Raw genomic sequence first — 16,631 nt, forward strand, 5'->3', positions numbered from 1 at the left:
ATTCTCAGACCTACAGAATACGCATGTACAATTTGGTAAAAATCGGTTAAGCCGTTTCGGAGGAGTACGGTAACTAACATCGAGACACGGGAATTTTATATTACATAGAAGAACTATCCCTCTAGTCGAGTAAAATTTTAACAGTCGTTATAACAATAAATATAGCTCAAATGTATGAAATATTTCGTTTTGATAAGTTAAGTGACTTAAAACTGTCAATTTCATAATTTCGAATGTTTTCTATTGACGTTAACGATTGTAGGATTTACACTTGACTAGAGGCGATTATATTTTGATAAGTTATAAACGTTGACGATTATGCTCCTCAACTCCTGAATACTAAATACTATACTGTCCCTTTTTTCTATATTAAAAATATAGACACAAACAATAGATTATGGTCCAATCAAAGCTAATTGTCGTTTCATTATTCAGGTTACAAGAATATACATTCGCACTAACACAACTTTAGTCAATCTTTCATTGTTAAGAATCACCCGATCACTAATTAATTGCATGATTCGTTATTGGGAGTACAACTTTGACTAACCTACTGGTCTAGTCATTATTGGTTAGTTTTCCTGACTGCTATACCGGAGGTTCCTGGGTTCGATTCCCACCCAAGACAAATGTTTATTTGAAGTACACGATCATTTATTCTATCTAGATGTAATTTATCTCTGTTATGTACCTATAATTTTAGAAATAAAAGTATTTTTAATCAATTTTGAAGTACCCGTAGTACACGCTTTTCTGAGTGTAAGCTTAGATGCCATAATGTGAAAGTTGTGAAATATTTAACAACTTTCACACGAACTCTTTGATCGAAACGAAATTTAATATTTAAGTGTCTTCACAAGTACTAAAAGGACAGCTACATTTTCGTCACCGTTAAATCTCTTGTTGCTTCTATCACTTTAAGTGGTAACCCTCTAAGAAAAATCAAATAACACTTTAAAGATTCTTTAGCCTATAGGATTAGAGCTGGACTTGAAATAAATAAAAAAAAACCAAATCAATAGCATTAATACATATTTTTTTATCTGCTCCTTCCGTATAACATCCTTATAAATAAACTAAATACTATTTTTAACCTTAAAACAAAAAAGTAAAGATCAATTTATTATGCATATTCAAGTTAATATTTTAAACTCTATTATGATGATTACATTAATATTTATTTGCCTAGAAGCTCGAATATTATTTGTAAGAATTATACAACTGCTTCTTCTATCAAAGTGAACCATAAAAAACAAAAACAAATCAGTCTTAATTTTTCTGAAGATCTTTTTCAAATACCATATTTTCGGTACCATATTAAACATACATGTGTGTTATAAATAATACCTTAACACAAATGAATAAGGTTCTTATTTGAACCTTGACCGATATATTTTTTCTAGTTTTATTACTTAACATTTTGTGAATAGATTATAACTTTCTGTTCATACTGAATCCTCTATAATATATCTTTTAACAAAACTAATAATTATAGTAGTAATAGTCTTGTTGTAAGACCGCTGGACTGCAAAGTCAAAGATCGCATGTTTGAATCCCGACACTTACCAGTGTCTTTTCGAAATGTGTGTATTACAGTAATTATCACTTACTAAGAACGGTGAAGAAAAACATTGTGATGGATTTCGTCTCCTAAGAAATCTTGAATCATGTGTGAAGACATGTCAGACACTGACACCAGGTTGTACATCAACCATAGAAAAAGAAGAAAAATATATACAAAAGATATCTAATAATAAAAATATTCATAAACTTAATACAAGTAATCCTCTGATCATATTGTGTCTAATAATGTGTCTTGAGCATGTAACTTGAATATTTGTGAAACAAGAATTGAATTAATGCAGAAATCTTTCTTTTTTATGATTTTTTTTATCCAAAAACAAAATTACTCTTCTCTATTAAAACTTTCTACTTATTTTCTATAATTGTGATTTACGGTAATTATGTATTTTTATTTATTTAATGTACGCATTTTTTTCCACTGATACTAAAATCGATGAAAGCTGTTTATTTACAAACACAGAAAGACCATTCGTAATACGATCAGGTTTCGTCGAGACACATCTAAAACCCCGCGAGTTGCATTCCCCAAAATATTAATCCACATTAATTCAAAAGTAATCTCTCTGACAGAGGTCTTATTTAATTATCAAGAAGCAACGAACTTGTTCTTCAACCTATTGATTATAAACCGTGTTATAAACTAGTTCTTGAATCTTCATCCTTAACATCAACTTCTTCGCTGGCCCTAACTTCTTAACATGAGGTATAAGGCTATTAAAGAAGCCAATATCCTCATCTTTCAGAGGTTCTCCAGGTGTAGGTACAATACTTCTTTGTGCTTCATCATCATCGTCATAGAAATCTGTCTCCATAATAATAGGTTTTGTTTCAAATTCATCAAAATCGTCCTCTTTAACACTGACTGTTGCAGGTTGTTCAATATAATAACTGGTACTTTGATCTGCATCAAAATCTTGATCAGGATTAAAGGAATCATCATTGTTCTCATTGCCTTCGTAATCGTTAAACTGGTTAGTTAAGAATTGCAGTTTGGTAAGGAATTCCCATTCGGAATCTTGTTTTCGGACCTCTTTTCGGGCTTGGTCTCTTAGGTATTTCCATTTGAGTCTTGCTTCGTCACCTTGAATGAGAAATAATTTGTGGTTAGTAATTTTTCATGTTATCTTTTCACACTTGTATATGATGAATGCATTATGTCAGTAAGATCGATTCACTCTAACCTAATGTGACCATAAATGCTATTTTTTGTGAGCGAAATTTTGTTGAGTGTTTTAACGTAAAAAGTGCACTAATATTGTTGTGTTCAATGTATACTCTTATTGATTAGATTTTTTCTTTATCTTACATTCTTTTCTTGTAATATCAAACTGTAGAATTCCGGAAAGAATAATGAGTGTGAGAAGGATAACCGATAAAATCTCTGATGTATTTAGTGAAATTAATTACTTTTCAACAATGAAGAGTTTAATATATAGAAGAAAACTGTAAAGTTAAAAGTAAAAACGAGCTCAAATACAAAAGGCATGAGAAACCAAACAAGTCAAATCATAAAAAATGATACCTTTAAAAGATAACTTACGTGTACAATTCAATTCCTGCGCAATTTCCTTCCAGCTCTCGTCAAGTTTATACCAATTATGGTGTCCTTTAAGAGATCTGTTCCAAATGATATCTCTAACTCGAACTAAATCAATCAACTTATTCATATCAACATCTATGGTTCTACGTTTATTCATGAGGAGCTTCTTCCTCATGGTATAACCAAGTTTGGGTTGCTTGATGGACTCGTCCAAGGAGTTGAAGACTTCGTCTGTGGTATCCTCGTCCCCTTCTTCCTCTTCAGCCAAGAACTGATGGTGGATGAACTTGAGCTTTGGAAAGTGAGGCCAGTCGGAATCCGTCGGATTTTTCTTCATTTCTTTTCGGCATTGATCTTTTAGATTCTTCCACTTCTTTCTGCAGTTCAAACCTGGAAATTTTGGACTTGTTTTTATTTCTTTGGTTTTTATTTGGTGCCAGAATTACTAAATAACACTATTAGCTTAGTTGACTAAATAGACTACTATAAAAATCATTGATATCTTCAACTTTTTATAAAACAATATTTAATTGGTTTTTTAAATGCTATTGTACTATCCACGCCGAAGAAAGATTGAACTAAATAACAATTGTCCTCAGATCTCAAAATTAATTAGGGCATCGGAAATTTAGGCGAAAACCCTAATATACCCCAAAATATATAAAATGATGCTTGGTTACCTAGCCCAGAAATGTTTTGAGGAAGTTTTTTACGCGGCCCAGAACCATATTATTCAAATGTGCACCAACCAATAATTAGGTTTTACATATAAATTTTCAATTTGAAACATGTAGGACATTTATAAAAATGTCCTATGATTTCTAATAAAAAAAAACTGTCGGCCTTTCAAGCTACCTCAATTTCAACTGTAACTGTAAGATCAAAACAACATCTCTGATATTTCATCTGAACATAACAAGCGTAACTAAACTAAACACACCAGTCACAAATAATAGCAGTACCATACGATCTAATTACTCTGAAGATTAACGAGCGTCGCCTGCAATCTGCATTAATACATAACTCACAATAGTCGTCATATCCATACAACTCGTGTCCGGTCGGCATCCGATCGGCCGCGGCTCGGCGATTCGTGCGCGATACAAAAACAAACGCAACATGAAGCGATCTATACCCAGCTACACAAACTCGCTCGGACGTTAACCTTCACAGAGAAACGCAATCGCTACTCACTCGTAGTCCCGACTTCAGCCGCCACCTCGTTCCAATACCTCTCCAACTTGAACCTGTTCCGATGTCCTCGGTAGCTCTTGTCCCACAGGCATTCTCTCGCTTGGACGGCTGCGATGAGCTTGTCCATGTTCTTGGTTCGGGCTCCCTTGACTTTGGTGGACTTCATGTCGAGCGGGCGCGAGTGCGGGAGCGAGGACGGGCGCTGCTAGCGACGCGCGACGCGGAACTGGCGCGACGGCGGGTGCGGTCCGCGGCCGCGCGCCGCCCGCGCCCTTCCCGTGCGCCGCTCGCCAGACCGCTACTATATATCGCTGTCCTATTCGCTCAACGCTCCCCTTTCAACACGACACGCCTCGCCGCTTTAATCCGCTGTTTATTGAGTAACATTCACATTCACCCTGCGCATGGATACATTGCGCTTTGGCACAACGCTTTCGTACTTTATTTCTATAGTTAAAAAGTAATGTAAACGATTGTTTGCGAAACTATCATGTTTGGTTCATTCGTGGTTATATCAGGGTATCGGTCAGCTGGGTAGTAACAATGGTCGCAGTAGGAGCGATTCCCGCTGTGTCGCCTCGTGTTGAATCGTTTTCGCTCAATAATATTGGGTGTTTGTCATTGCTTGGGAACTAGGAGCGTACAAACCGCTGACCATCGAACCAAGCTGCGACACTTTAGCGATTTCATAGCAATATTGCTACAATGCGCAACACGTATATAATATTTTGCAAAGTTTAAGTAGATGGTTTAATATTTAGGAGTTTAAAGTCATTTAAATATGCATGATATAATTTTATAGACGTTATTTGCGTAATGGTATCATAATAAATAATAATAATATTATTATATTGCTTGAATTTAGATTAGTTTCCTTGTTAGACGATTGCCGAATAAATTCAACAAGTTCTCTGAAACTTTCTTTAGGAAGTGAGTATTCAGCTCAATCTAATGAAACTAGAAAACTCCAATGATCAAATAGCTTTTTAAAGGAGCTTCGTAAAATATTCATGTCAATCTATAAACCCTTAAAATCTTGTTTATTACTAAAACAGATTCAGTATGGTTTTAAACAAATGTGAACCTTAACACGACAAAAATAAGAGCTTTGACTCTTTTTTTAAATGCAATAATAATTAATAATACAGAACAAACAAAAATAGACCTTAATGTAACTAAAAAGGACTGCTTACCCTTCGCCGGAACCCGCTGTACCTCGTGATGAGTATTGACGCTCCGATCAGGCTGAAGTCTATCAGCATTTTAAGACTCACTCACAGTCTAGAACTTAGTTCATCACTTAACTCATCTCTAGATAAATGCATTAGAAGATAGCTGTTAATGTATTCTTTAAAAGAAATTCAACATCTATGAAACATAATTTTTAAAACATTGGTATACTAAAAAATTTCAATTTTAAACCTACCAAGGGGAAAGGTTTAAGCGGAAGAGGGTTTCTTTCTATGTTATTTTGTCTGAGTTAAATGCTATAATCTCAGAAAGATAAGATCGAAATCACTATTTTCTTAAATAAATCACTAAAATTTCGAGAGAAAACGCAAGTCTCAGTTAGTTAAAATACAAAATAACCTCAATTTACTACCTGTTCCCTTATTTTGCTTCTAGTTTACATAAATCAGTTACAATTTACAATCATAGCTTGGGCCGAGCGACTCTACTTGATTTTGAAAAAAGTTTCTGAATACTATTTCGATGTTTTTTACTGACTGAACTGCAAAAATCTAATCAGTTTTATCGCTGTAAGACATCACTCAAAGTCATTTTAGCCGTAAACCAAATAACATTTTTACGATCAATTCACATTTATCTAACAGACTGTTTATTTGAGATGAGATCATAATGTTATTGCATTTAGAAGTGATAATAAAATGCTTTATCTATAACTGAATAATAAATAATGTAGATTGACTATTTATATCTTTAAGTACGCTTTCTTTCTTCGTTTTTATCGTAGGGTTTTTTGTACGACCACGTCTAGTAAATTAAGGTTGTGGAACCGTGGCACTCTGACATGGTTTAAAACACCCTCAATTCTTAAAACATTGGTGCAATTACTTTAATTAGGTGATCGCAATTAACGTTATTTTCTCTAGGGTTTTAATAAATATAATCGCCACTAAGCATCTTCTTATCTCTATCATGGTAAAGCGTAGAGTAGGGACGAAATGGATTAGATTATCACGAGTATTTATCGAGATCGCCGACTAGTTTTCTACCCAACCGGAGTCTATAATCATAATCATGAGCTGACGCGGCGTTTTGTGACCAAAGTTAACGCGTTTTGTTGGCGAATAAGATAATTCTATAAAGTATTAGAAAACAAGAGTGTGAAGGTAATCAGTAAAGTCTTCATCGTTATACCTAATAGCGAGACTAAGAGAAATATGGAATTATATGAAACCGTTTGTAGAAAAACCACCTATTCAATATTCAATGTCGTTAAAATCAAATTTGTACCCAATCACAGCACTATCTCACTTGACACTAAACCTAAGTGCCACGATGGTGTCATGGCACTAAACACTGGTAGAGACAAGGTGACACAATGTAACTCGTTCGTTAGTGACACCTTGAACGTTAGCACAGAAAACTAATGCGAGGATGTAGGGTGACCATGCATTTAATATTATTGTTGATACCCGATTTACTTGAATAATTTAAATATTTTTTTCTGAATTAACTAACGAAAGAATAAAAAAGTGCTTTAAAATAAAGCCAAGTTTAGAGAAAAATACAAGGTGTCTGAATCTCGAAAAAAATGTCAGCTAAGTTTATATGATAACTGTACAATTACTAGGATAGAGCAAAGCAAAACATCTAGATATATTTATTATATTGCTCTATTATTGCAAGAAATTTAAACGTTTTTTGTTAACCCGCGTGCAATGGTGTAGGTTTCATATAAACTTCATTGTATACCTAATACTAGCTTTACTAAATAAACGTTGTTTTGCCATACAAATTAATTATAGGGAATAAAATTGGTGAAATAATATACATATATGAAAAATAGTTTGAATTACGTACACCGTGACACGAGAATTTAATATATTCGATTTATTTAAATTTGATTAAGGCATGAACATATGACTGTAAAAAAACTTTTTTATTCCCAAACAAGTTTTTTTTTATTGTATTGTTATAAAGCTGCTTGCAATAGAATAATGTCCTATTTTCGTTCTGAACGATTAAATATATATCATTTACGCTGGAATTATCAGAATATTATATACCTTACTAGCTGTTGCCCGCGACTTCGTCCCCGTGGGTGGAAGATATAAGTTATGATTTATACCTGCCCTGTTTTTTTCACATTTTCCATTCTATCTTCGCTCCTATTAGTCGCAGCGTGATGATTTATACCCTAAAGCCTTCCTCGATTAATGGTCTATTCAACACAAAAATAATTTTTCAAATTGGACCCTTAGTTCCTGAGATTAGCGCGTTCAAACAAACAAACAAACAAACGAACAAACAAACTCTTCAGCTTTATATATTAGTATAGATTTTATGTTACACCTTTCACATTGCATTTCAATTCATGGCAATTCTAAAATCAAATAAAGATATGTAATTTCTCTGCGGAGTTAAAAGAATCATGGTCACTCTACAAACCCTTTATTGCATTATGGACTGCTTTGTCTTCCTTCTCTTACATAAATACTAGAACAACTTGCTTTCTAGCACTAACGACTTAGTTTAATGTCTACCTATCCGTAACAGTTTGAAAAAAAATCAGGGCAAGTGCGAGTCGAACTTGCTTGAGACACATTAGGATAAATGACTTTAATCGATTAAAAATGATAATGAAAAATATTTTTTCAAAAAAAACAGATCACCCATCATATTTATGCTGTTACCAATCATTCCTTAACCCCGATTTATATTTTGGTTATTTTTTGTTATAGAAGTATATAGTCTGTGAAAATTGCAACTATCTAATTAAAAGAGTTCATGAGAGATAGCCTAGCTACATGCGGATGTACATGTATGTATGGTGCCATAGTAACAGGGGTCCAATTTTACATTAATTGGGTTCGGAACCCTAACAAACAATAATTGCATAGTCAGCAACAATCGTGAAAATAAATCATATACTTAACGAAGCTTGTAAAACAATCTTGGAAACCGTCGAAGATTGTCATGACCATTCCAGGGAGGTTCCTTATGATCTTTGTACATAATAGCACTCCCTTAATAATTGTATTTTTTATCTACTTATATAATATTGTTATGAAAAGACTGTAGTAAAAAAGGAGTGTTTTACTGTTTCTTCTCCACAGCTAAAGCACTTAGGTAGCGGTTGATAGTTGGTTGCTAATTAACAGCAAGGCTAATTTGAATAAATTACTTTTGGTCCTTTTTTACTTTTGATTTGTACTTGTATTTTTTTTATTATTTCAGCTGTGTTATTACGTCTCAAATAAGTTTTTTTAACCACAAGCTAGGGCTGTCTCAATCACATTTGTGACTTTTGTATTGGAAACTAATCGCATTTTTACAAGCCTCTTTTAAAAGCCAGTATATCTTTCAACCAGTCTCATCAAGTATTATGAGGTTCAGACAACTGGGCTAATTAAAGGAGGTTATATAGGCAGTCGCTACATATCAAAAAATAGACTTTCCGGGAGCAGAGAGTTGAGAGATGGATAAACAGATTATTGAATAAAACACCTGTTCACTATCAGATCTAGGTATTTTGTTGCTGTTAAGAAAATCACTTGTCAACATTATGTTAATATCATTACACAATTTCACTCCTTTTCTTATTGACTGCATAAATATGGGCTACCTTGGCAGTACATCGAAGGAACGTTTGAGCATTGATCACCACCATATAAATCTATGATAACCACGTTGGCTCACTCTTGTTTGGTGATTTCAAGTAGCAATATTATTGTGAAACTAGATTTGTCAATGATGTTTAAGAAAAATTAAGATGGATTTGGAAGAATACTTAAGTTCAAGAATAATTGAAAAAATATTTAGATCAGTTTGAAAAAGTCGAACCCAAACTTTTTTTTTCTCCCCGTACAACACACAGGAAGCAGGTAAAAGAGGGTTGCCCATCATCGTAACTTCTTAATAAATAAATTTTGATTATTCGTCTCTTCAAAAAATATCAAGGCAACAGATCGGCTTTGTGATCTTTTGGTACTTCACACTGTTATACATTACACCGGAGACGACCAATTAGCATGGTTACCGCACTGCTGCGAGGGATTCTCCCCTACCAAACAACCATTAGTAGTATACTAGTTTCAAACAGGATAAAAAGGCATCGGAACGTTTAAATATTAATACGAAATTCTTCCTAAATGCAACTGGATGAAGCTAATTGTTTTTAAGTAAGGCGCTTATTAGTCTTCCAGATGACCAAAGTCATTAAACAGTTGAAGGTTCTTAAAATTGAAAACTACATGATTGAAGCATTTTGATCGTCTAGTCAGTTAAAGTCGACCCAGTTTTTGAAGGCTTAAATAAAAAACCACAAATAACAAAAACATATTTATTTCCGTATACTCCGGCTGTTTATTATGTTATCAACTACATTTATGACTTCTCGTCGGAATATTCTCATTTCTTGTTCTGTCAACGACTCGACATCTGGCAAGAGACTTAAGAGGAACATCTTCCTCGGATTCCCTTCAATATCATCACTGTAGCTGTTCCTACAACTGTTTTGTCGTTTTGTCGAGTGCCCATTTTCTGTCACGCTGTTGGCTAATTTTATCACGCTCGTATTGTTAGCATGACCATTGACTGGTTGTTCTATTCTATGTACTTCTCTTTCATCTAACAGATCGCTGTCACAGCAGTCTGATAAGTCACTGTCAGAAATAATTTCTTTTTTTGATAGCGAATCGACATCCATATCTGTTCCATTTGCTTTTGATGGAGTGTCGTTGGTCTTCTTGATCTCTTTGCCTTCGTCATGTATTCTGGGCCGTATTTTGATGAAGGGTTTCAAGAAGTGCAGTTCTTCAGTCAGGTAGTAGGGTCTCATCGGAGGCTTGTCGCTTTGTTGCTGTTTTAGTGACCTCATGAAGGATATTCGGATTTTCCGCCATTTGTCTCGGCAATCTGGTACTGTAATAGAAGAAATAGATCTATGAGTTTCATGATTTTGGATGTTTTCTTAAAAATAATCTAGTCCTGAATAATCATCGTTATAAAAGATTTTTTTTTATGTAATATGTCATGCGTTGACTTTAAGAGTGGTTAATTATTGGAGGATTTTTTATGGATTTCATAGCTTTTTAGGATATTTATAGATAAAATGGTTTCTTCTTTAGGTAACGTTATAATTTTTCAAATATATTGTTAGTCAATTTGGACATCAAATTAATAATAAAATATAATAACCCACATAACACCATCTAGTTTTACTTAACAAAGCTTGTATAATTAGTGCTAAACAAACGTTCAGACATATCAAATGAACTTGCTCATCGCATTGACATTTGTGTTGGATGGGAATCGAACCAACAACAACAGCAGTCAAGGCCATCAATCGCTTAACCAAAAGACCAAACAATATATAATTTAGAAAAAAAATCCTCTGCCTGGTACAATCGGGCAAAAAAATACAAAGGAGATGTAATTACAGAAGTAAAATGAAAATTAATCGGTTTACAAAAAAATACCGATTAACATTCAATAGTATTATATCGGTCTAAAAGCAATATAATAGATAATCAGGTGTCATTATTAGTCGCCACTATAAAGATATTAAGTATTTTTTGGCTAACCTGAATCATTACCGGTTCCGTACAAACATTTTTCAAATTATTAACACAAAATTTGTTATTTTATGTTTTACTAAACTTTATCGTTATCAATTTTAGGTTTAAAAATTATTATCTAGGTAATATGGTATTTAATTTTGAATGTTGAACCCTAGAATGACAAGCGTGTTTTGTTGATATAATATTTGTTATTGGATAAATATTGGTTAATATTGCGCAATATGGTGCAATACTTAAAAAACGTTTTTATGTAATTTTATGTTCCGCTTAACATTAATGATGTTTATTTAATAGTTTATGTACACTCAAAATATTAAAAAAAAACATTAAAGTGTTAATTTTATTAGAAAACATCTAACCGCGATGTTTACATTGATATCATGGTAATCGCAAATGATAAAATTAACTGAACTCAAAAAACGAATTGCAGCAATATTTTTGGCTGTGCCAAATATAGGAAAATTTTAAATATTACGTATCTTAAAATTATCTGTGCTTCAGTTATCCTAACCCACATGACTGTGACAAAAATTCATTTTTTTTTTAAATTATAAAAGCTATCTTCAATTTTCGTGTTAATCTGAAAACTATGTATTTTTACGGGTAAATCAATATTGCATAATATTTTCTGAAGAAGACAGCAACAAAAATATCAGAAAACCTATTTTTTAAATATTGCACCATATTTTGCAATACCAAGCAATCATTATGTAATAATAAAATTTATTATTATTCTGTTATCAACAAAACACGCTTGTCACTTTAGAGTTCAACATTGAAATGGATAACACCATTTTATAATACCTTTTAATTCGATAATAAAATTTAAATCTATAATTGACTTTTTAGGCTTAGATATAATGAAAATATTAGAAGAACAGAACGAAATTATAGCTATAATAATTATAGATAATTATAAAAATATCAATTATTACGGAACCAAGAGTTGCTTACGATTCTTCAAATTAATATAATTCCAATTAACAGCTACTCGGCTAGCAACCATTACTTATCCTATCCATTATTTTCTGGTTTAAAAAGGAACGATATAAAGCTTTAAAAGATTAATTTAATTGTATTATTGGATATCTATATTTTATTGTGCCTATAAATGACAAAATTAAATTTCCCGATATAGAATTAATTTCCCAGTGATGTGAAAACTTGGGTAAGGTTTTCCGAAAACTTAAAATGTTTGGCTTAAAATTCGCACAACTATCAAAACTAACCAAAAAGCGCAGTTACTATTATTATCATCATCATCATCATCATTATCATCATCAGCCCATATCGTTGCTATAACTGATAGTAAATTAGCTATCAAAGACACCATGGCAACCGTTAATGATTTATAGTGATCAAGGCAGCTTTAGCTACGACGACAGCTAAGGAACAAAATCTCAAAGTGCATTATGACAGCCCTATTCTAAGAAGTTTATGTATCTACATTTCCACTTGAAAACGATAGAGAGACAATGTCAGCTATGGGTGACATTTGGCAGTTTCCTTTTTAATAGGGTTGTTAAATGGGCGATAGGTTCACCAATCAGCTTAATCCGACTAGCTGCTGCGCGCGACTTTACGCGAATGGCTATGAGATATGAATTATTCAAATTAGATTTATAGTTTTAGACACTTCTTCTCCCTGTTTTTGTAAATATTTTATTACTGCTCTGCTCCTGTTTATGGCAGCGTGATGGTATATCCTAAAGCCTTTCTCAATAAATGGGCTCCCTAGCAGAGAAAGATTTTAAAAAATCGGAACAGTCGCTGAGGTTCAAACATAATTCCTCAACTCACTATTCAACTCTTCAGCTTTACAATATTGAGCTTAGGTTTTAAGGTTTATGCTACTTACTATATTTTAAGAAATAAATTCATCAAATGCCCATTCATTTTATGTTCTTTATTGATTTAGACTCTTCGAATAGCAATGGATAGGTTCAGATCAGTATTCGATCTCTTTTTTTTCGGTTAGGTGGGAAAATCCTAATGGATTTCCACTTCCTCTGAAAAGCAAGCGGTGCCAATCTCTCTCTGGCTAAACCATAACCCCTAAGGTCGATCTCATTCGATCGGTACTAGGTAATGCATGGCAATTTTTATCTTTTTCAATTTATCTAAAAACAAGGTGATTTTTTGTGGGTCTCTTTTGAAAAGGTGTCTTTAACCCACGCCGATAGGATCGAACTCTCGTCGACTAATAACACCCCGTGCCTCTAAATATACCTAAGCCAGACACCTTGGACTTGGTCCTTTTGGACAGACGTGGTGTACCTGGTCAAATTAAAGGGGAAATACCTAGTCTTGTAACCTCGTTCACATGCAATTCGAGTCTGTTTATCATAATTGTGTCTAATCTGATTAACCATTTCTGCCACTGTTTTAACGTAAGTTCAATTATTTTATTAAAGATTTTTTAAGAGATTTCCCTTATTTAGACACCCCTATATCTATGAATTAAGGATGCACAAACATCTTTTATTTCGTTACAATTATTCAATTTATTTTAAACAATTATTTTTTCGTAATATCTCTGTCAAAATATTATGCAATGCATTGAGATATGCAAACTAGATGAGTCCGAGTGTCTTTGTGCGCGTGAGTTGATTTTATAAGATTAAATACCTTAGGACAGGATTCGTTTTAAAAAGATGATAACAAAACTTTTAGCACTGAAATAAGTAAATATTTCTAATTTATAACTTTTCAGCAGATTAAAAAAGGAAATATAATATGACATATCTTTCTTTATAGTTCCCAGACTATTTAAACTAGAATTAATTATATTATTTTGATAATATAATTCATTATCAAATGGTAATTTTTGTAATGATTAATTACATGTATTAAGGTACAATCATGGCAGATAATCAAGTATTAAAAAAATCTACTAATTGTAATTGATTAATTTCAGGCAAGGCATAAATGTAGTTTTTGGACGTAGGGAGAATAAGCAGTTACTTATTATAAAAAAAATCATTTTAAATCATTAGCTTTCTAATAGATACTTCGATAGGGTTTATTCATTGAAAAATTTAAATAATTGTGTCCTAAATCAATTTTTTAACCGACCTACCAAAATCAAATCCAAAGGTGTCTCCTAAAAAAATAGTTATAGTGATTTTATTTATTTTAATTGTTGAATAACTACTATCCTGTAACTATTTAATTTCAAAAAAAATGTTTATGTGCTTAAAACTTTATTTATTAGAATATTATTTATATTATCATCCATTTTTATTGGAGTATAACAACCTAAAAATGCCAAATAAGAAATAATAAAATATCTAATTTGAAAAAACTTGCCTTGAAAAATTACAAAAAAAAACAAGCTTATTTTAAAATACCTATGCACTCAAATCAATTTCAATTTATTGTGTAAATAATTTATTATAAATATGCTAAAGTATAACTTTTATACCCTTATTTCCCTCTCATATTCTTATAGAAAATAATTTTATTTTGCTTATTAAACCAGAAAATAAAATAACACATTCAATAAAAACTTACTTGAACTGTTCGCCTTTTTCGCTATTGTCGACCATGCTCTGCGATTATGCACCTTATTAGCGTATTCCGGTAAAGTTTTGTCATACAAACACGGATATTTCTCGACTTCCTTCACAAAATCCACTATGTCCCTCCGATCACTCACTCTTGTAAACAAGTCGTATTTTCCTTCCATATTTTGTTGAATTTATTTTTTAGTATCAATTAATTTAATTCGACATCCGTCTCGCTTGAAGTTGAATGCGCAACTGGCAACTGCGTCGCAACACAAACTGTGTTATACTCGAAACATAATATGGCGGCAATATTGCGTGGCTGTTTCTCCGTTCGGCTCTCGACCAATCAGAGGCCAGTATTGCGCGCACACCTGCCGAACGACGGTCGATGACTTTAACTCACCCAGATTGCATGTTGTATTGCGTAATGTTATTGCAAATAAAACAATACTTTACTGCACTTATTTAAATGATTTATTTGATTTTGAACCTAATGGTAATGTTTTGATAAACAACTTGTATTGATACCTATATTGTGAAATCCTTATGCAATATTGCGCACGTTATTCTGAACACGATTTGCCTTGAAGTTTAGTTAAAATGCTGAGTAGTCTTTGTTGACTAGCTGAGTTCTATGACGCAGGTGTCATTTTCAAGCGTAAAAACATAATTTAAGTCTGGTGTAGGTAGGTTTGTTGATCGGCTTATCCGAGTGGTGCCGGTTCGAATCCACTATTATCGTACCACGATTATATCGATGGGCAGCAAAGTAGAAACGGACATCTACAAAATCGCAACTTTACAGGAGAGCAGATTTAGTTTAAAAGCGTGGTTATTTTGCGATTTATGAACCGATTAACCTGAAATTTTCTATGATGCTTTAAAATAACCTTCTTTATGAATTGTGTAATAGGGTTTTATCGCTACATCGTTGTTTTACTGAAATAATGTAGATGTCTTTTTTTACTCTGAAAAAACATTGACGTAGAAGAAGACATCTGCCTGATAACCGTTTATACGTGTGAAAAATATTTAAAATATCTAATAAAGTAATATAATAATCTTCTGTAATACATTTAAGGATATTTATAGAACATCTTCTAAGCAACATGCAAACAGTATTCTCCTTTTTTTGACCAAATTTTGTAGATGTCTTTATTTACTTTGCATTTAACAGTTTATACATTATCAATAAATGAGTTAACTACAACTTATCTCCATCTATTACTATCAGTTGAACTCATTTATTTAGTTACCAAATCACGTAAAATATATTATTGTAAATAAAAACGCAATATAATACTATGATTTATTTATTATCAAAGGTATCATTGGCAGATAGGCAAATATCAAACTGAAATAAAATAAAAAAGAAACACAGAACAATATTTTAAATTTAGCAACATAAACACTACTGTCTTATTTTTACTTATAGGAGGAAAAACGAGATCAAAACGTTAACGATTAGGTACGCACGAAAACGCACGAAAACATACCCGGTACGCGCTAGAATGTGACAACTGACTGATGTCATTGTTGACGTTTCATTCATCTGTCAAAGCTCCGAAGTAAAGGCGGACAAATTCAAATGTCCGTTTCTACTGCGATGTTTTTTAAAAATCCAGTGTAGATGTCTTCATTTACGTGTCAAATTTTCTTTATTATAATGAATTTTGAAAAAAAATTAATACTGACTTGTAGGTAGGATTAATATAAGCTAATTTTTGTAAAAAAAGCATTTTCATAAAAATGTAGATGTCCGTTTCTACTTTGCTGCCATCGATATTATCAAAACCTCTGTTTTCTAAATAAATCACACGTGCTATTCGTTACAACAATTAAATTACAACATACGGTATCAAACCAATCTAAATGAAAGACAGTATAATATAAAACTAAAACGGTGTACATTTGAAGCGAGCTCGTTTTAAAATGACGCGACTCGTTGAGAAATCTCATTTTATAAAACTTGAAAGCAAAGATAAGATTGTATTTATTACACCTAAATAGAATAATTTTGTTTGCCTTAGATAG

General features: G+C 32.5%; 4 protein-coding genes across 5 annotated transcripts in view; 1 reads left to right on the top strand and 3 right to left on the bottom strand.

Annotated features, from left to right (window-relative positions):
- The window catches only part of LOC113498074 (ankyrin-3-like), an 85,312-nt gene extending 78,320 nt beyond the window's left edge, over positions 1-6,992 (bottom strand). For both annotated transcript variants that reach the window (XR_003400955.1, XM_026877980.1), the window contains exon 1: positions 5,512-6,992. Coding sequence is in view for 1 of the 2 variants with exons in the window: in XM_026877980.1 (XP_026733781.1) it covers positions 5,512-5,580 (69 nt within the window). In the remaining variant the exon portion in view is untranslated. The remainder of the gene's footprint in view (positions 1-5,511) is intronic.
- LOC113498075 overlaps positions 1-16,631 on the top strand; it is a 60,627-nt gene that overhangs the window by 27,602 nt on the left and 16,394 nt on the right. The window lies entirely within an intron of this gene.
- Positions 1,264-4,543, bottom strand: LOC113498076. Its single transcript, XM_026877984.1, has 3 exons — positions 4,319-4,543; positions 3,125-3,514; positions 1,264-2,665 (listed from the first exon to the last, which is right to left on the bottom strand). Exons 1-3 carry the CDS (start codon positions 4,482-4,484, stop codon positions 2,199-2,201), a joined length of 1,023 nt encoding a protein of 340 aa, XP_026733785.1. The 5' UTR covers positions 4,485-4,543; the 3' UTR covers positions 1,264-2,198.
- Positions 9,835-15,346, bottom strand: LOC113498077. The gene is made up of 2 exons (XM_026877985.1): positions 14,602-15,346; positions 9,835-10,429 (listed from the first exon to the last, which is right to left on the bottom strand). Exons 1-2 carry the CDS (start codon positions 14,774-14,776, stop codon positions 9,849-9,851), a joined length of 756 nt encoding a protein of 251 aa, XP_026733786.1. The 5' UTR covers positions 14,777-15,346; the 3' UTR covers positions 9,835-9,848.

Source organism: Trichoplusia ni, chromosome 10 (genome assembly GCF_003590095.1).
Source record: "Trichoplusia ni isolate ovarian cell line Hi5 chromosome 10, tn1, whole genome shotgun sequence".
In the NCBI taxonomy this organism is placed as follows: Eukaryota; Metazoa; Arthropoda; class Insecta; order Lepidoptera; family Noctuidae; genus Trichoplusia; species Trichoplusia ni.

Excerpts from the sequence above, each read along its gene's own strand:
- LOC113498076 (XM_026877984.1), bottom strand. The coding sequence starts at position 4,484 with ATGAAGTCCACCAAAGTCAAGGGAGCCCGAACCAAGAACATGGACAAG. Across the intron at positions 3,515-4,318 it reads GGCTGAAGTCGGGACTACGA|GTTTGAACTGCAGAAAGAAG; the intron begins GTGAGTAGCGAT and ends CAAAATTTCCAG. Across the intron at positions 2,666-3,124 it reads GCAGGAATTGAATTGTACAC|GTGACGAAGCAAGACTCAAA; the intron begins GTAAGTTATCTT and ends TTCTCATTCAAG.
- LOC113498077 (XM_026877985.1), bottom strand. The coding sequence starts at position 14,776 with ATGGAAGGAAAATACGACTTGTTTACAAGAGTGAGTGATCGGAGGGAC. Across the intron at positions 10,430-14,601 it reads GAAAAAGGCGAACAGTTCAA|TACCAGATTGCCGAGACAAA; the intron begins GTAAGTTTTTAT and ends CTTCTATTACAG.